Source organism: Lolium rigidum, chromosome 6, assembly GCF_022539505.1.
Source record: "Lolium rigidum isolate FL_2022 chromosome 6, APGP_CSIRO_Lrig_0.1, whole genome shotgun sequence".
Lineage (NCBI taxonomy): Eukaryota > Viridiplantae > Streptophyta > Magnoliopsida > Poales > Poaceae > Lolium > Lolium rigidum.
This window is the reverse complement of record NC_061513.1, coordinates 54384255-54404939: the sequence shown is the minus strand read 5'-3', so window position 1 is coordinate 54404939 and position 20685 is coordinate 54384255. Positions and strand designations below refer to the sequence as shown.

The window sequence follows — 20685 nt, the reverse complement described above, 5'->3', positions numbered from 1 at the left end:
ACGGCCCAGATGCAGCCCGATTTCACCGCCTGGATTCAGCCCGTTTCTACCGGAGTCAACGCCGCCGCAAACGGCCACCAAGATTCCGTGAACTTGGTTTGATATTTTTTTTACCGCAGCAGCTTGGCTAGGGGTACACACAAAGAGGACCCCCGGGTTCTGCTTGCAGTTACACAACTACTCTTGGTGTATGCCATCGAAAATTTCTGATTTTGTATTTTGTTACTGCGGCATTCTACCGGAAAGCGGTAAAATTGAGGTTATGTTTAACATTTGCGAATTTTGTATTTAACATTTAGCCAAACAAAAGGACGAATACAATTAATTAGGTAGGCTTAATAATTTCTCCGTACCAAGGTTAGTGAGACGGTAACACACACACAATGACCACGCTCGGTGTAATTATGATGATACCTCACACGCACACATTATATATTGACATGTAATTATGATACCTCAAGAGTGTATATATTTCGGACATAATGTTGTACGGTCTAGTACATTGATCGTATATATTGGAAGCAAGGCGGCAAAATCTTTTTACGCATAATATTTGCGAATTTGATTCACTTGTTGATTTAGCTAACTGAAAGGACGAATACAATTTATTCAGTAGGTTTAATTCCTCCGTACCACCACGATCAGTGCGAGGGTAACGCCAACACAATGATGACGCTTGGTGTAAATGATATCTCGCACACAATATATTTTGGAGAAAAATGAGCGGTCCAGGACATTACATTGATTAGAAATAACATGAGTATATTAGTGAGTGTATATTTAACGGTTGTCGTGATATTTATTATTTTTAAAAGGTTGTGGCATATTCATACGGTTTGAGTACATTATAGTGTTATAGGTAAATCTACATTTTACATATTTTATGGACTTTTTTTATAATGGGTGACACCTAGCAGGACAATAAACCCTCTCCAAATAAAAAAATAAGTAAAGAAAATTACAGGGGGTGGAAACTCCAGAAGACCTCGATCAATCATCTGCGATTACAGCGACAAATACTGCAGCGAGAGGGAGAGAATCCAAAGCCCTCCTTTGGGTTTGTCTCTTCCCCTCTCTCCTCCCTTCTCCCACCCACCCCTGCTCCCCTCCTCCTCTGCGGGTGTGTTGTGGAGGGGAGGAAGAGCAAGAACCAAGAGCTGCTGCCAACGCCGCACAGCCTGGGCTCTCCGATCATTGATTGCCCATCTATTACCTTCCTCTTCTGTGATATACAATCCCATCTATCCCTTATATATATCTCCTCCTGGTTCTTGCTAATCTCTCCTCTTTTTAGATTTCGGGGCTTCAGGATAGCCCCTTCTTTGTGCCGTAGCTTTGCTAAGTAGTTGCTGTTCTTGGGTTTCTTAGTTGCTTTGGCTCTCCGATTTTCTGGGTCCACGGTTTCTTTGTCCTTCCACCAAATCTTGCAATCTTGTTTGAGTTATTCTGGGCTGTTTTTTCGCCGTCATGGACGATAGGATTCCGCCTCCTTCTCACTTGCAGTATTCACCCTCTCCTGTCCATCATTCTTCGCCTCATCATCACCACCTCAATTCCATGAGGTATTCTGCCTCTGACAGAGAAAGGTGAGGTCCCCGCTTCGCTATTTCATCGCTCCAGTTTGGTTTTGGTTTTTTGATCCAGCCTTTTGGGAATCTTTCGTGGAGTACGAGATTTGATGCTGGCTGTGGAGATTTCTGCCTAATTACTCCGGTCTTCATGAAGTGCTGAGGTTGTGATGGAGGAGTGATGTGCGGAAATAGGGATTTCGATGATTGCTCCCTGCCGATAGATTTATGTTGGGATTGTTCATGTAAATTCGTCTGTAATAAGCTGGTCATTATATTGATAAAGTCATGTATAATTTTTTATATCTTGCTGGGTCTTGTTGTATAAATCTAATCAAAGTTCTAGTTTTTACCGTGTCTTGGTTGACTTCTAGTTATTCTGGATGCCTCAAATTATGCTTCTACTTTCTGTAATACAAAACTAATCTCTTATGTGAAGGATAGAGTTAGAGTGGCTTGTGTAATACTAATGAACTTGTTTCTTTGGCAGATATCTGGCTGAGTTGCTTGCTGAGAGGCAGAAATTAGCCCCATTTGTTCAAGTTCTTCCCTTCTGTACCAGGCTCTTGAACCAAGGTTTAATTTTCTTTCAGGCATTACTGTAATTTTACATGTTTATATGCTCTTTAACAATGTAGCTACTATGTGTTGTTAATAATGCAGTAGATTCAGTCATTGAGTTGCTATCATTGATTGCTAAATTTAGGTTAACTTACTTTACCCTAAGTGTTGGGTTATCGACTGTTGGTATTAGTTATAAGTTGCTATGGCATTGGGACAATCTTTGTGGATATATGGCACTCTCCCCGTCGGGAAAAATATTGGTATCATTATCATTTATTAGTCGGAGTTAAACTAGATCTTCTGTTAATACGTTTCTCATACATCTAATATACCGGTAAGATTAACAACAAGGTAGTAGCTTGTCCAGTTCTATTAATAACTTTGCCCTCGTAACTCTGTCTCGTAACGGACTTCACACTTTGGAATTGATGCTTTCTTATATTGATCACGAATATCTATTTTAAGTATGGTCACCATGCAGCTTATTCCTTTTCTTTAACTGTGTGAAGTGACAACTTGCTATCTCGTTTCTGCCATAATTCAAGGCATTAGACATTTTTGTAGATAATAACGCCTACTGCCTTTTTCCAAATTTAGCGCAGCACAAATAGTATTACTGTCTTTGCTTTGCTATAGCATATTAAAATCCATACCCAGTTACTGCCTCATCATCACCATGTTTGTTTAATGCAGAGATTTTACGGGCATCTTCTATGCCACCTAACCATAATTTTGTTGATGCCGAGAGAATCGAGCATGGTAGCCCATTAAGGTTACCTGGCCACCCAGTGAATGGTCAGCCAATGGATCTGGAGGGATGGCCAGGAAGGCAAACAGAGGTAATGTAGATTCCGGCAATCGCTGGTTATCATGGGGACTTAATTGTTACGTTGTAATTGCATTTAAATAGGATGCGTAGCCTGTTACAAAAAGGAATGTCTATGAATTGTGGATCTATGCATACCCTGTTGTCAATTTTGTGCATAACATTGCACTTGTTTTCTGCAATTTAATATACCAGTGTAGTATCATTAAGCATGTGGTTCGATAGCCTGAATTTTGTTAATTGAAGACATGAATATTAGTTCTCCAGTTTGACTTCTCATCTGTTCCTGACAACCACAAAAAATCTTACGCTATTTATTTGCTGCCTCGTAGTTACTTAATTGAGATTACCCTTGCAACGGTTTTTGTCAAGGACATTTATATTCCATCTTGCTATGTTAGCAACTTTTCTTAATCTTATTTTGTAAAAAATATAACCTCTCTTTTTTCTTCAGCATATGGGAGTTCTGCAAGCATCACCAATGAGCTGGAATGGTGCTCCACCACATTCTGGTACCCCTGTTGTCAAGAAACTCGTGAGGCTAGATGTACCTGTGGACAAGTATCCTAACGTACGCGTGGATTTCCTTACTGCGTTTTGCAACTTTATTTAGTGTGCTATGTCATGTCATGAATAACGTACGCTCTTCTGTTTATTACTAGTTCAACTTTGTTGGCCGTTTATTGGGGCCACGAGGAAACTCCCTGAAACGAGTTGAAGCTACGACCCAGTGTAGGGTTTATATTCGTGGACGTGGTTCAGTAAAAGATTCTGTGAAGGTAACTAAGCACACTATCATGTACTGCTGTCCACTTCCTGATTTTAGTAACTTTGCTTCATTAAAACCATTAGACGCTTTTTGGATATGCTGATGTACCATGTCTTACTCTTATAATTATCATGTGGAATTAAAATTACATATGTCCCCTCGTGGTTAAATTTGCTTATATATTACTAGTATATCACTAATACCATAAACAACCGAAAATAGGCTGGCCTGATTGATACACAATGATTGCCGCAATATCTGAATCTCATATTATGTTGACAAGGCCAGAACTGATAATGCTGTTAAGGTTGAATATTCTGCTTTTCAAATTCAATATCAGCTACTTTGACTTATCTTTAGTATCATAGGATTCAATCTATGTTCATTGAGATTGCGATATCTATTTAGAAGTTACTGTTGTGTTGCCTGCATCCACAGATATTTCATCATACAAACTCTATTGCTCAATATATCTCCTGCCTTTGTGAGATGGCACAGCCGCACAGGCTACCTATAACACACAGTTCAACTGTCATGAAGTACTGCCGCTCTAGCTTTCTGTTGCCGCTTAGCCTTCATTATTTGGATCTTGTCTTTATTGACCCAGTGTATCTTGTTATTCACTGGATAATGATGACATCTATGTTCTATCTATCAATGTTATGATTCAAAGAACTGGCCCTGTTATCTAAGCCTTTAAGGTTGTGGGCTCAGGGCTGTAAGACAATCTAGGGAATGTCCTTGCATCGTTTAAGTCCCTACTTCACAAATTGAGTTTTACAGTCATGAGCTTCTAGCACAGCATATTACTCTGATGCTAGTTATTTTAGATGCAAAAAATAAGCTTTTCAAATCTGATATCTCATTGCTCTGATGCAAACATAAGCTTTTGAAATTGTGTCGGTGCTACTGTGTTACCTTCGGACACTAAAAGATATCAGCCTTGCTCTTTACCTGTAGGCTTTGACAATGAACTTTACTTCTGTTTATGTGTTGCATAATACACTACTCTTGAATTGTTGATGCATGTAGCTTCATTTCTGTTATTTCGCACCCCCTAGCGAGACAAAATCCTTACTGAATGTATTAATTATTATTGTAATGTAGGAAGAGAAGCTGAGAGATAAGCCTGGGTATGAGCACCTCAACGAGGCACTGCATGTGCTTGTGGAAGCAGAGTTTCCAGCTGATATTATTGATTCGCGTCTAAACCAGGCTGTGACCATCCTAGAAGATCTTCTCAAGCCAATTGTAAGCGCATCTATTTCCTCTTGTCCTTCCATTGACTTTACAGCTTCAAATATGCTGTTGCTAACTAGTGGTATCACCAGGACGAGTCCATGGACTACTACAAGAAGCAGCAGCTGAGAGAGCTGGCCATTCTAAATGGCACTCTGAGAGAGGAGAGCCCAAGCCCCCACCTTAGCCCCAGTGTCTCCCCATTCAACTCAACTGGCATGAAGCGTGCGAAAACGGGTCGGTGATCCGGAGTTGGTCTCTGATAGAAAAAAAAAAAAACTGGTCGCGATTCGATGATGTGTGATGAGAAGCTGATGCTGTACTGCTGGAGATGATTGGTGTCGCATACGCTGGGATGATCATCAGTGCTGGCCTATGCCTGTCATGATCTGCGCACTTTACCAACCGTATGAGTGAAAGACGGTCCGTGGGTGGTGAATGATGATGGTCTCGGCGGGGTTGATGTTTGACGCTGTTCCAATTATTTATTCTTTGTGCAATCTGACCTTTGAGAAATATTAACATTAATTATTGGTTTGGGCAAGTTTAACAAGGCCAGTTGGCCAAAGCTGGGATTCGTCCAAGTGTCGGACAATAATTAGTCGGTCGGTCAGGTATTGTTTATGCCTGGAAGAAAATAGCTGTATTATCATAATGCTGTGTCAAGTGCTGATGCTTTTGTGTGTGCGTGTGCCAGTGGTACGAGACAACCAGACAAAGCATTGCTGGGAGACAGGCAAGCTCTGTTAATGATGATCATTTGCATTCATATTTTTCTCTTTCCTTGTCTCTTTCTCCAGCACTCTTGTGTTGCAAAGTGCAAAGCTGCATATGTTCAGAAATATAGTAGTTCCTAGGAAATACAGTATGTAGGAATTTTTTCTCTATCTTTAGATTGCTCAAGTGAAATCCTATCTTTATTAGTATTAGACTTGCATGCCAGAAATTGCAGTATATTTGTATCGAAGTTGATGATCAAATTTGCATATGGGAGGTCGTTCCTGAAATCAAGTAACTCTCAGTTGTTAAATTGAGCCAGTCACCATCACTCTTTGGGGGTAGCTTGCATGTTAGCACCATGTGCCAAAGTGGCCATGTGATGCATGCGAACTTGAATAAGTTGCACGGTGTCGCTGCGGGCAAAGGTGACTCATTGTCATGTGCACGTTGGCAGCCTAGGTTTCGGCCAATAAAAGTGCCGGCCAGGGCCACTGCGGCCGATCTGGCATCACCACCGGACACCGGAGAGAAAAGGACCTCAATCATTTTGCACAGCTTTTGCTAGAGCAGCTTCGCATGAGACGTCAGGGCGCTAGATTTACCTGCCCCTGATGCTACCTTTCCTTTGTGGTCCTTCCATGGAGAAAGTTCGAATCAAGAAGAAGAATAGTACTGTAGTTTTTTTCTTCTAGGTCTCGTCAGTGGTCAGTCAGTCTATTCTACTCCGGACACTGATTGATCGATCGCGTTGAATACCCAAGCGTATTAAGAACTCAGAATTGTGTAGTATACTGCAAGGTCTCCATTTTCTTAATCTTCCCATGGTACAGGAGAGATTTGACGAAAAGATACTGATAAAAAGAAAACACTACTAATAGCATTTCATTTTCATCTGACGTAGTATGAGAGAACGTTTGGTGTAGCACTGTGGAGGAACACAGATCTTGTTGAACAATGATGCCCAAGAAAAAAGAAAAACAGGAACGACTTACAAGGAGGCAAGGTAGACTAAATAATGGTGGCATGCTTAAGACGAGATAACGAAAGATTTGAGGCGACACCGTGTGCAAGACGAGTATTTCAATGCGCAACAGCGTTCTACAGATGAACATTATACTATAGACAGCGACCCTGCGAAGGATACTACAATGCGGAACGAGCGTCGCGTTCAATCACATGATGGTTGCATCCTGGCACATGCTTCACGAATTGATCCTTCCAGGCTCCACGATAGTAGTTTTTTTTTACTTGGATGGCACCGGGGGTAGAATATTGACAAAGCAAGAGAAACTCTGGAAACAATCGCTGCAAGATCAAACAAGCGAGTGGTCATTTCAGGTTCCACATAGGCATGGAACATCGCCTTGAGCTTCTGGATATATGATATTACCAACCTGTCCGTTCCTTCATGTGCTGCTTAGTCTACATCCGCCTCCACTTGTCGATCTCCTTCGTCGTCGCTTTGATCAGCTTCCTAGTGCTCTCCATCACCTCGTCAAACAGGATATCAAACTCTTGACTGCATAGGTTTTTTTCCACATAATAGTGTTAGGAGGATGGGATAACATGTGCCAGTAAATTATCATGTAGGAAGAATACAAATACAAGAATCATAATCCTTAACTGCCCAGTTTCTTTTACAGAGTTGTGTTAGCAGTATTATAAGATAACATGTTCTAGTAAATTATCATGAAGGAAGAATACGCTACAAGTATATTGACGCCTTAACCATAGGTAGCCTTCAACAAAATTTACCGAAGTTCCAATCAAGTGTAGGAACCATATTTTGACACTCTAACATGTATGAGCATATTCAAGGTCAAACCGACCACTTCTATGTATGTAAGCATGTCAAACAGTAGGAAAACGCCAAATGGAGCCATCTTGCAGTTTTGCAATAATATAAATTAGAGTAACTGCGCATAAGCAACATTCAAGGTCAAACACGGCCCATCTAGGATGTAAGCATGTTGAACCATAGGAGAAGCCCAAATGGAGCCATCTTGCATTGGTAAAAAGCATAGAGTAATTGCTTACTCGTAAGGAAGACTCCTGGAGTTCTGAAATGATCTCCTGATGTTTGAATATTTCCCATTCTCATCATACGCCATTCCCTTTCCAAAACCATAACCAAAACCTATTCCTATTCCACATCCAGCACCAGCTCCGAAGCCCAGCTGTAAGCCAGGGAATCCAGCTCCAATTCCTGCACCTGTTCAGCAACATAAGAAATGAGATAAGAACAGACAAGATAACATGATGTTAAAAAAAAGTCTACAGTCAGCATATGCAGGAACCAGATGTTTTATTGTGTTCACCGTCACCGGCTTAAATGATTTTGCCCTTCTAGATGGTATTCTATCTGTATGAACTGTAAAGTACTTAGAAGCCAACACCAGCAGACCATCTTATATATATTTTGTTAGGGCACCTTACAATTAACACAAGTGATTATAGTGGGAGGACAAATCAGAGCAGCCACATGGAACAAGATTCACAGAGTTGCAGATTTGTATCAAGGGGGAGCAAAGTTATAGGATGCAAGGAAAGGCATAATCTAATACAGTGCAGATGAGCTCAAACACACATGTGAATATCTGACGACCTTATCCTTGAATTAGCAAAAAGAGTGTCACTAGAGCGATCTGGATTGGCAATACTTGTTTTAGTTTTCCAGACTACGGAAAGTTATATGAGCAGCTGTCTCCTTTTCAAGATGGCTACTGGGTTTTGCACAACAAACCTTTTTGTCCCTGGCAATCTCCCCTTATCAGGTGTCTTTGCTCTCAGATGGCTACATTCTACATTAGAACAGACTGTCGCCAGATACACTATACCAGTCATATTATGATTCCTGAGTCTTGACTGCAACTTCCTCTTTAGGTAACCATCAAAATGACAAAAATCTTTACATTAGCGAACCACTCTTCCCAAACTGATCATGATATTTTTTTATTTTTTTCTAACGGAGGCAAAAGCTTTTGCCTCATCTCATTAATTAAGGAGAAGTTTTAGAGAGATCATGATATTTTCATTCCCATAAATATATTGTGTGGGTGTTTTGTCCAGAAAAGATAAATATATCATCCACAGAATCACAAATCAGCCAAGCGGTCACTTCCACTGTATTAAATCATTTTCAAATGAACCGAACCAAACCTGTATGAAAATTTGGGGATACAGGTTTTCACAGGAATTCCACAGTGACGGAATCATCCAGAGTCCAATAGTTCATACATGCCTAAATTACTGAACCTGAACCCAACAGACCTACAGTCTTACGAGTCCAGCAGTTGCTGATAACATGCAGCCGATTAGAAGTGCAGGATATGTTCAAACAAGCAAGAGTCTCGAATCGAATTTCCCATTGTTCGAACTGCCTAGCCTGATCCTGACGGTGACGGCACCAAATATCCAAACTGAACAGCCGGCCAGGGCCAGCAGCCTACCCGCAAAACGAACCTAGTCGGTGGCAAACATCTACTCCGCCGATTCAGTCCAGGCTGACGGAGAGGAGGCGGAAGAAGAGGCACAAGATTATCCTAAACTGGTGAGGCACGTACCGCCGAGGATGCCGACTCCGACGCCGACGCCGCAGCCGGCGCCGATGCCGAAGGAGGGGCCGAGCTTGCCGAGCGCGTCCGACCTCACCGCCGGAAGGCCCCACCTCGACGACCCCCTCCTGCCGCCGAACGCCATCTCCCTGCGCGTTCAGAAGGTTCAGGAGAGTTCGAGATTTCTCTCTCGGTGAGGGGCTGGGAGCAGGTGGGAGGAGGGGACGGAGACGAGAGTGACGGGTCCGTTTGGCCGCGCCTAGCCACCCGATCAGCCTCGTGATTCGTGCATGCCCCGGGTTTATAAATCCCCTGTTTTCCTCGCTTTTCAAACTGCCAGTTCAGGCTTCAGAGTTCAACCTGTCCGTGTATCCAAACATTTTTTTTAAAACAAGACAGAAGCTTTGCCTCATCTATTGATTAAGCAGAAAGTGTACAGTTTTTAGGAGAAAATCGGACGAAAAAAACCATACACCAAGACACCATGAGGCCAAGCCCAAACGAGCCCACTCAAACCCACTACTGATATAAAGCAGACGACACAATCACCAAGACTAGCTTGCCATCTAATCAAGCCGGAGAGAAGACGTCGTGCCTACTATGGGAGGAGCAGACAACTCCAACATAGCTGAAGAAGACGAACCTCTCAGAGAACTGCGCCAAAAACGACCTTGTCGCCCTCGCGACACAAAGTCGATGTCCTCAACACTGTCAAGATGATGAACATTCGAAGCCGCCGCTCCGACATACCGTTGCTCCGTTGCGTCCTACGCGTCCACCAAGACCACCACCTTCCGGGGCTGCCGCCGCGACGTACCACCGCTCGCTCCCGAGCTGCAACGCCGCACGAACCGTCCACCCGCAACCCAAGCTGCACAGGGCAAACGGCCGCAGACCACGGGCATCACACCAACTCATCCGGGGCCGCCGCCCCGACATAACGTTTTCGACCGTCCCCACCAGGACGAGTCCGACCGAGCCGACTACCCTGCCGTCCACACGGCCAGGGTCGCCACCCAAGCCGTGGCAAGCCGCATCCACACACCATAGAGATGTTGCCGCACCGCCTTCCGGGGCCACCGCCCGGCTCACAGCCACCTACCCGAGGCCGCCGCCTCGGCATCCTCCAAAGCAGATGGCAAGGCAACACAACCCTACAAATAAGCCACCCTCACCGAGTGAAGGTCATGCCCTCCAAAGATGATGCCTCCAAGAAGGGAAGCGACGAGATCGCCGTCGTCGCCCGCTCCGGCCGAGGCAAGAGCTTGGGTTTTCACCCGGAGAGCATGAAGCCCTTGAAGCTAGGAGAGGTAGGAGCTCCACGACAATGCCTTCAAGAAGGGGAACGGCGCCTCGGGGCGTCGCCATCGCCGGCACCGACCAAGTCGGGCTGAGCTTTCATCCGGAGCAAGCCCCCTCCCGTCGAGGCCTCCTATACCGACAGGGCAGCCATAGGCCAGCCTGCATACCATCCGCGTCGACCACCTCACCCACCAACACTCCACCACTGCCCGGGGCCGCCGCCCCGGCACCCACCAGAACCCATCTGCAGCAGCTAGCAGCACCTTGCCGTGGCCAGACCACCTCCATCCCTCATCCCCCATCACCACCACGGCCGCCACACCCGCCTCGGCCGCCGCCGCTGCCCGGGGTCACCGCCCCGGCACACCACCACCACCCAGCTGCAGCATCAAGCCTGCAGCACCTCCACGGCCAGGGGCCTGCGCCGGCCAGCCGCAGCGCCGCCACGACCACCCGCGCCCCGAACTGGCCCACCCGGCCCAGATCCAGCGCGGCCGCCGGAACCGCACGCCCCCACGCGCCGCTGCGGCCAGAAGCGCCGCCGCACGCTGCCACGCCCGCAGCCCGCCGCCCTGAGCCGCGCCCGAGCGAGCTCCTTCTCGCCAGGGACGCGGGAGGGGAAGAAGCGCCCCGCCGCCACCTTCCTCGGGGTGCGCGCGGCTTTGCCGGCCCCCCTCCGGCAGCGGCGAGGCAAGGAAGGGAGGAGGTGGGGGCCTGAGGCGGCGGCGGCTAGGGTTCCCCCTGGTCGCCAGAGGAGGGCAACGCAAGGGGGAGGTGGAGGAAATTTTCTTAATGACAATTCCATCCAAACATTTGGTGTTAGCATGGAAATATGGAATCATGAATCATGAAGCAAGAATCTTCATATCGATCTGAAGATTCAGAACAGCTTTTCCATAAACATTCATATGATGGTGATCCTGAAAAGTCTACATCAGTCAGCCATACATCAGAATCTTCATATCGATCTGTAGGCACAGCGGAGCTTGTTGAAGAAATCACGGCCACCCAGGACTAAAGATTTTCAACAACTACACAAACGCGGAAGGTTGCAGACAATGCCTGAAACATGTACACAGGTTACTGGGCAAACTGCTCTTGCTTATTATGTTAATGGTGTTTACACCTTTGCCAACAGCAACTATAATCTGCCCGGTTGGGGGGCATCAGAAAGAATGGGAAACATGTTGTTTATAGCAGGATGGTTGCTCAATCAAAAGGCAACTCCTGTTTACATCAATTACAACACTATGATGGCGCGCTAGATCTCTGCTCCTCGTATCCTCAGCAGAATCTTAAATATATCACAGGAAAATTGGTTAAAATGACTGGGGGTGTGAGTGGGCGACATTTTACATGATATACGGTGTTGGTAAGGTTAATTACAAGCTAACGATCCTTGACAGCATGTACGCATCTTCGACCTCCGCCTCGTTAGTTTCCTGTACATCAAAGCAGATATTACAGGAAGTGGTGCAAAATAGTTGTGGGTTGTTTCTGCTTTTATATGTGTGTTTGGTCTAGAAGATTCCGGTGTTCATAGCATGCGATAGTAATGTAAGTTTCAGTGTTACAGCGATTAAGGACCATACCGGTGAATTCAGGCTGTTACTTCTTGTTATGTACCGCCCCAATGCACCGTCCCCTCGAAGAATTTTAGCCCCGCACCCAGGCCTATCAACAGAACCGATGGCCTCCTCATCCACCACAACAGCATCTACTCGCTCATCTCCAGCTTTCTCATCTGGGATCTGTTCGTGAAGAATGTCAGAATGTACGCCTCAATTCTGCATCATTATTACAGAACAATGCAAAGCATACCTCATACATGGCCTCCAATAAGAAGTTCTCTAAGATAGCTCTTAGACCACGTGCGCCTGTATTTCTGACTATGGCCTTCTTTGCTATTATTCTCAGAGCACCATCAGTAAAGTGCAGCTTAACCTGAGAACCAACAAAACTAGAGATTATAAATACTGCAAACAAGAGTCTATTATCACAATAAGTTTTTGTGGCCTCACATTGTTCAGGCTGAACATTTTCCTGTATTGCCTCGAAAGTGAATTCTTTGGTTCTGTAAGAACCTGAATGCAGATTAAATTACTTCAGTTAGTTTCAGCGAGCTAACAATACGAAAATCATGTAATAACTTATGCAGATGTTGGATCATTTAGTTTATGTGAAAGAGAAGAACAGAACATACTTCTGAATGAATGAGGACATCAGAGGCTTAAACCAGCAACATTATGTGGATACACAAGCAAGAATTAATTGCACTTTATTTTCAAAACTACCTGAACAAGTTGATCTTCGTTCAGAGCTGCTAAACTAACTAGAATTGGCAAGCGTCCGATGAACTCTGGTATAAGGCCATACTTCGCAAGGTCTCCACTCTCAACCTGCCAATGGGCATGGAATTGTTCATAACTATGTGAAGAATATATTTTTGTAAGATAAAAAACCTGCTCCAAGTACCAACGGAAACAGTTAGAACGTCGGAAGGCGTTTCTGTAATTCTATCACTAGATAACGACATGCTTACAGATTCTAACAAAGATGAAGTGATCGTTGGATTGGTCACTCTGGAACTTCTCATGTTTGTACGAATGGGTGCCCCAAATCCTATAGATGAATCTTGTCGTCTGATTCATGTAAGAAGTCACAGTTAAATTCCACATCCACTTATCAATTTCAAATATCTGCAAAGTAAGCAATTTCTAAAATATGCAGTACCTTTCAGAAATAGTCTTTTCCAAATCTACAAAAGCACCGCCACATATGAAAAGAATGTCTTTTGTGTCTATCTGCATTAGAATAAGATCTGTTACAGGCATGACTTGCTGAAAACAATGAAATATGAAGACAGGTTTACAGTGCTTATAATGCACATAGAGGCTGAGAAATAAAATATGCATGCTCTTGGGCATTTCCACCACAGCCCCGTGGATCACTGCTATATTACTATAAAAAGAAACCCTGTATGAAAAGGCAAATAACTGTAGCCAGTCCTACTCTAACAAGAGCATATTGGCCTTTCAGTTGTTAAAACATGCTTCTTATTTCCATGTTCATTATGAACTACGCACTAAGGTAGACTATCTTTTCCACACACACACACAGAAGATTTCCATTTGAAGGAACTATTTTATTAAATGCAATCAATTTTTGAATCCATATCATACTGAATGTATTTATGAAGGATTGTATAGGGATGTAACCTGTATACTATCATTGCGAGAATTTTTGCGAGATCCCTTTTCAGGAATGGTGACAACCTGTGTACAAAGCAAAACTAAGTTAAAATAGTACCCAACATATGGCAGTATCTCCTTGCAGAAATGAATAAACATTATAATCAAAGTAACGCAGTATCACCAAATTATAGGCATTAATTGTGTCACCAACATCTGGAATAATTTTGATAGCCCACTGTGCAACAGCCGTTTATTTGTATATAAGATACAATATCACATAGTTTTGTATACAATAAGGCTATTTCTTACATGACTTATCATCCAAGCATGGATGTAATATATTTCAATGTTGTATAGACTAGTCTCTTGATGAGAGGTTCAAGTCTTTCAAGGAAAGCTCGTGTGAGGTCCAACTAATTACTCCAGCTGTGAACATTAAATGAAGAAAAATAATAATAGATAAATTACCGTTCCTTCTAGGATTTTTAACAAAGCCTGTTGAACACCTTCACCAGATACATCTCTACTAACATTTGCACTCTCAGCCTGCAACGAGGTTGTTATTAGAAGCCTCCTCGTTAAAAAAAAACTAAGCAAAATGGAGAAGACAAAAACCTGTACCTTCTTTGTTATCTTATCTACTTCATCTATGTACACTATCCCTTGCTGTGCAGCTTGAACGTTATATTCGGCCTCCTGAAAATAAATTCAGAATGTCAGGAGGGTCAGGAAATCTTAAATTTCTCTCTGATCATTAATGTGAACATATGCAAAGAAAATGCATTTGATAGCCAGCCACCATACCACTAGTAATTTCTGAAGTATTGACTCTACATCTTCACCTACATATCCAGCCTGCAAAACGATTTAAGCTTAGTTCTCTTTGTTTTCCCCTTAATAACAACATATATCTAGCTTCACCGTACGAGAATATTGCATTCTATCTCTGCAATTATAGTCCACAACATACAAGTATGATAGAAGTCGAAAAGCAGGTGGAAATAGTAATAAAAGCCAGTTCACGATAGAGAAATCTACTTTGATATGAAATCTTGACAAAATTACTTAGATTCGAAAATTGAAACTCAATCGTTAGGCATATTATAAGATAGGGAAGTATTGGTTAAACTGCGAATTTTAGAATAGTGTACACACACAATTCAAGTTTAAGAGCAACAATGCTAATCACTGGGCATTCATAAATCGACTGGATGCATTTAAGTAAGATCTAAGATTCTTCTGCGACAGTTCCCTAAGCAACATGAGCATAAATTGGTGATGGACTTGCCTGTGTTAATGAAGTCGCATCAGCTATAATGAATGGTACATTTACAATGCGTGCTAATGTTTTTGCGAGCAATGTTTTTCCTGTCAGCAGATAGAATGAAGAAATATATCATTATCAGCGCCAACTTGTAACTTGTCCCATTATATATGTATATGGTATCCTTTGAAAACTCTATTTAGAAATGTTGAAGCTCAAATACAAATACTGACCTGAGCCAGTTGGACCCATCAGAAGTACATTGCTTTTATCTATCTCTACATTATTTTGCTCATCATCTGTAGTGTCGGGATACCCAGAATTGGCCGCAGATCTGGATTCACAAACATGTCAGTCAAAAAGCAGAACATGCCAATAAACAACTATTCCCTCTGTTCCAAATTAGTTGACACAACTTTGGTCATATTTGGTCTAGATATGCATGTATATAGACGCGTTTCAGTGTGTAGATTTGCTCATTTTGGAAAAAAACTGCATCAACTAATTTTGAATGGAGAGTAAATCTTAAGCTAAATACTTTTAAATGGGCACATTACAAATGTGTAAAAATACTTCAGCATTTCATGATTTGATACTGTGGAGATATGATAAGAAGGCTAGACTGAGGACAGCTAGTTAAAGGACAGAGACTAACCCTTTCTGTACAGTTGCGTTATATATTCTCTTATAATGGTTGTATACAGCTACTGATAGAACCTGCAATGAAAATAAGAGTTTGGATAAGTATGTTGGAAATATCGTATGTTTTTTCTCAAAAAAACAATGCCGAAAAAGAAACACAATGTAGTACTTATTGTATTTTACTCATTTCGGTTAGTGAAAAAATATATATCCAACTTCTTTCAAGTTCCAACCCAAAAATACAAGATTGAATCTTTCCAATTTTATAAGCAGCTTCAGGAACTATTGCCTAATTCAGTTCACAGCATATCTGTAGTTCGTACACCCACTCACGAGTAGTATAATATGGTAATTCAGAGGCAAAATATTCTGTTATGAGCAGCATCAATGATCATTTACCAAGCACTGTATTTACTGAGCATTGATATCTCTATCTTGAATCACCAGAACCAAATTCTAATTTCTACGTGAAACACCGACAATCCTTACCGAGCCATAAAAAATCACGAGTGTGATATTAAGAAACCGTGGCGAGTGTTACGTATCAGTAACATCAATAATCATTTACCAAGCAATTGTTGCATTACTAAGCTTCGTTTTTTTTCCTTCTTGAATTTCGAGAACCCCGATTCTGCATTTTACTAGAAACACCTGACAAGCCACGGTGATACCTTTCGGCAGCTGAATCATTGAAATCATTTCCTCGTGCTAAGCAGATGGAATTTCATCTTTGTAACCTGTGTATTCTCTGGTCTAGGCTTCTAGCTGCATGGCAAAGGAAGATTCTCTCGATTTGAAGCCAGTGAATAACAGGGCTTTTTGGCCTCAATGATGCCCGTTTCAATACTCAAATTACTCCCGAAATATCATCTAACTATATTCAAACGTACTGAAAATATGGAACCTGAAGGCAAATTGGGAGCCACCATTGAAAGCAACCACAAAAAAGGCGCTTCAGACACAGCCATACATTAATTAAAACCAAAGGAATTTCTGCGTTGCCCCAGCACCCAGCCGTACACGATTTCGCTCAATTATGCCAGCCACCTAGGCAGATCCAGTCTAAAGACCCAAAATTCACCTACTGATGCCAAGGTAGCAGTGAAGTGTGCAAGTACAGCATAGTACATTGCATCACGTACGCCAGGACTGGCAGCAAATCAGAGCGATCGCACCCGTTGGAACCGGATAACGCATAATTGGGACCAGAGCGGAGTAGCGAGTACCTTTTTAGCTTTTCCCTGGCCGATGACGAACTCGTCGAGCCTGCGGGACATCTCCCGCGGCGTGGGGAGCTCCTCCCCGAGGCTGGCGCCTCCCCACCACTCCCTCTTAGGCGCGGCGCTGGTGCCCTCTCCGCCAGAGGAGTCACCTCCGTTACCGCCACCGCCACCGCCCCCGCCTCCTCCGCCTTCCTCCCTCCCTCTCCTCCTCCCCTGTTTCCGGCGCGAGGGGACCTGCGGCATCTGCATCGGGGGCGGCTGCGGCATGGGGGGCCACTCGTCGGGCGGGCGCTCGGTGATCATCCTCTTGATCCGGAGGAGTCCCTCCCTGTGCTTGTCCTCGTCGGCGCCGCCGACGCCGCCGGGGATCTCGAGGAAGGCGCCGCGCAGGGGCTCGATCCGGTGGGCGCGGAAGAGGAAGGCCGCGCGGCAGGTGGGGCACTCGCCGGAGCCGTCGTGGTGGTGGCGGGAGGCCCCGTCGGGGCCCGGGGGAGGGACGGGCTGCACGGAGAGCTGCACGGACATGTGCCCCGTGCAGCGCGGGCAGTTGACGTCCGCGTGGATCCGGGGCCCGCCGGAGCATCGCCGGACGGCGGCGGAGAGCGGCACCGCCGCCGCCTCCCGCAGCCTCGAGATGGTCCGGAGCATGGCGATGGCGATGGCGGGCGAGCGAGGTGGTGGAGATGGTCAGATGGATGGAAGGAGATAGGGAGGGAGGGAGGAAGTGGGTGAAGAAGTTTTTCCGTTTTTTTATACGGGCGGGGCCACTGGCGGAAGTGAGATTTGATTGGGCGAATCTGGGCCGTCGGATGGGGAGATGGAAACGGCTTGCGGCCCGGAGTGGTTAACGGCCGAGGGTGGGTGGATTGGGAGGCTGACGTGTGGGCCGCTGGTTTTTGGCTGCCATGTGGGGCACGTGGGGCCCGGGATTCAGCCGCTAGCGTCGAGTGCGGAGGAATCCTTATCTGCTGCGCGCTTTTTTGGGATGGTTGCGTGTTATCGGAGCCTGCCTGCCTGAGGATCATCATCTTTGGCGACGTGACGTGCCGATCGAGAGAAAACCTTGGCATGCTCTTTACGTTTTCCGTTGGAGCTCAGCTGCGGAAGAAAAATGGCGGCAAGCGAGTACGTACGCGTGTAAGCAAGTGCACTTGCATCGCAACAACAGGAGGATGAGTAGGATCATTTGGTTCGCATGCACGCGCTTGCCCCGAGTGGTTAGTTACCGGTCACGCTAAGAGCATCGTCACTGGCACCTCCAAATGGATCTCGGAATAGCGTTTTGAGGCCTCCATTGGAAAAAGGACTCTCATTGGCAGTCCCAAGTTGATGTTGGCATCAACCCAAATTCAAAAACTCTGTTAGTCAACCTCGTGTCGGCATTGATCCGTAGGGGACAGATGGGGACGCCAACAAGCATGCCACATTGAAAACAGAAGGTCTCCAATAAAGTCTCTTACTCCTCGGCTTCAGCCCCATCTCGACGACGATGTTGAGAAGTTTGTGGGAGTGATGTGCTTCTCGAGGACTTCTGGCTAGGGAGGGGGATATCCAGATCTCCATTGATGAGGAGCCGTTGGCCCGATCTTTCACGATGCACCTTGATGATCCATAGGAGCGATAGATCTTGAACTGCCTTATAGATTCAAGGATACTCAAGCACATATGATTATTTTTGACAGACTCAAGAACTCTCACATTTTTATTGGATAACCGGACGAACGTCCAAGACGCTGTCACGCACGCCGATCCCATAGGGACGGTGATAGTATGAACTCGAGGTTCTACATGTTCTGGATTCAATCTAATCTCCTCAACCCTAGGCTGCAGCATCTCCTTATATGAGGGAGAGGTGGCCGGCCAGCCCTATTGGGCCTAACCTAGTTTGACTCGGACAGGCCCAAGTCAAACAAACACTAATTTAAACCCTAATGACCCACCACATGACCTGACTACATTATTATTTCCTAATAACAAGACTATGATAAAATACTGGTACAACCTTAGACTTAATCATCATATCAATGGATGTCCTAGTGTACCAGGCCTGGATATCCATATCATCCTCCCCTTCTTAAAAAAACGTTGTCCCCAACGCGTGAGGGTCTGCTAGAAAAAGGGTGGCGTCAGATAAGAACATCGTCGATCTTCATCCTCAAGCCTCGCTAGTCTTCCACACCTCATCCTCCCTCTCGACTAGCTTAACTTGACCTTGGCGCCCCTTTAGTCTTCGACGCCATCAACCTGATTGAGACACAGGCATCCTTCCAAGTGCAACTCACAGCGCACCATGCATATCATCCAAAACAAAACAAAACAAATTCCTATCCGCCTTAGATCCAAATAAGCTGAAACAACTGAATATGCACCCTTCTGAAATTCAGAACAAACTAAGCACATCACCCAAAACAAACATGACATATTCGTGTATGCCGAGGTTCCAAATGAACTGAGTAAGCCTCTCTGAAAACTAAAAACGGATGTCTCATTTTCCACCTTTCCTTTCCACATTTTGCTTCTCTCTGTACGTAAAAGCTGTAACGAAACAATTTGTACCAAGGATGTACCGTATAATAACATTAATCCATGCACATACTTTTTTATCTCTCCAAAATTGATCCCACGCAATAGGAAACTGATTGAAGTTTTTTTTTTCTAAGGCAGCAAACGAGCTGCACCAACCAAATCCGATCCAATCTCCTTGATATTAGTCCAAAACTGAAACGACTAAAATATTGTCTTTCCTTTGTGAAAACAAAACTTCCCAAAAATATCTGAACTGAATTGATTCCTTGGTCAGTAGATTTTTTTTTTCCTTTTTATTTCTGTCTAGACTCCACGTGAAGATACCAATCAGCTGATACCTTTCCGTTTTCTTTCTTTCCTCGGCTCGTCCACAAAAAAATTCACGTAGCAACCTAAACAAAATCTGCCAAAAACTGATTCCGATCTGACCTTCTCTTCTGCTACGCTACCAACAGCGATCTCGACGGAAACGGATCTCCACGAAACCGCCCGCGAGAAGACGATCGACAATACGCGCTGTCTCCAAACTTCTGCCCTACAGATCGTCTCCTTTAAAGAACCTTGCCAAGAACAATTCCATGCTAGCTACCAACAGCTCGCCAGCCAACGAATCAATGAGCAACTTGCTGCGGTAGAAAATTCCAGGGAACTCCCCGCAGTGTTACTCCTTCCTCTCTCTTGCCGCCACCACCTCCGCATGAACGTAGGTCTCTTGAACTTAACTCTGCCGCCCACTCCCTCCTCCTTGATATTCACCAACAGCATGGCGGCGACGTACCCAATGGTAGCCACAATAATCGAGCAGAAACAACTGAGCAACAAACCAATCTGCACCGTGATCAACCTAGCAATCTGATATCACATGATGAGGAGCCGTTGGCCCGATCTTTCACGATGCACCTTGATGATCCATAGAACCGATAGATCTTGAACTCCCTTGACAGATTCAAGGATACTCAAGCACATATGATTACTCTTGACAAACTCAAGAACTCTAACATCTTTATTGGATAACCGGACGAACGTCCAAGACACCGTCACGCACGCCGATCCCATAGGGACGGTGATAGTATGAACTCGAGGTTCTACATGTTCTGGATTCAATCTAATATCCTCAACCCTAGGCCGCACCATCTCCTTATATGAGGGAGAGGTGGCCGGTCAGCCCTATTGGGCCTAACCTAGTTTGACTCGGACAGGCCCAAGTCAAACAAACACTAATTTAAACCCTAATGGCCCACCACATGACCTGGCTACATTATTATTTCCTAATAACAAGACTATGATAAAATAC

General features: G+C 44.6%; 3 protein-coding genes across 4 annotated transcripts; 1 reads left to right on the top strand and 2 right to left on the bottom strand.

Annotated features, from left to right (window-relative positions):
* Positions 1–1057: 1057 nt before the first annotated feature.
* LOC124660464 (KH domain-containing protein At1g09660/At1g09670-like) lies at positions 1058–5742 on the top strand. The gene is made up of 7 exons (XM_047198278.1): positions 1058–1586; positions 2059–2144; positions 2826–2971; positions 3413–3529; positions 3621–3737; positions 4835–4978; positions 5059–5742. Exons 1-7 carry the CDS (start codon positions 1468–1470, stop codon positions 5209–5211), a joined length of 882 nt encoding a protein of 293 aa, XP_047054234.1. The 5' UTR covers positions 1058–1467; the 3' UTR covers positions 5212–5742.
* An 800-nt stretch (positions 5743–6542) lies between these two features.
* On the bottom strand, positions 6543–9464 carry LOC124660535 (protein TRIGALACTOSYLDIACYLGLYCEROL 5, chloroplastic-like). Of its 2 annotated transcripts, none has more exons than XM_047198360.1 (4): positions 9250–9464; positions 7724–7898; positions 7077–7205; positions 6543–6991 (listed from the first exon to the last, which is right to left on the bottom strand). In XM_047198360.1, exons 1-3 carry the CDS (start codon positions 9383–9385, stop codon positions 7109–7111), a joined length of 408 nt encoding a protein of 135 aa, XP_047054316.1. In that variant the 5' UTR covers positions 9386–9464; the 3' UTR covers positions 6543–6991; positions 7077–7108. The 2 variants fall into 2 exon arrangements, with proteins under 2 accessions (XP_047054316.1, XP_047054315.1); XM_047198359.1 differs by having other exon boundaries at positions 7081–7205; positions 9250–9462.
* A 2158-nt stretch (positions 9465–11622) lies between these two features.
* LOC124660536 (CLP protease regulatory subunit CLPX1, mitochondrial-like) lies at positions 11623–17513 on the bottom strand. The gene is made up of 15 exons (XM_047198361.1): positions 16869–17513; positions 15656–15717; positions 15234–15334; positions 15025–15104; positions 14541–14591; positions 14358–14432; positions 14205–14282; positions 13761–13817; positions 13276–13346; positions 13085–13184; positions 12837–12941; positions 12564–12626; positions 12364–12486; positions 12135–12293; positions 11623–11984 (listed from the first exon to the last, which is right to left on the bottom strand). The coding sequence occupies exons 1-15, from the start codon at positions 17511–17513 to the stop codon at positions 11925–11927; spliced, it is 1830 nt and encodes a 609-aa protein (XP_047054317.1). The 3' UTR covers positions 11623–11924.
* Between the last annotated feature and the right edge of the window lie 3172 nt (positions 17514–20685).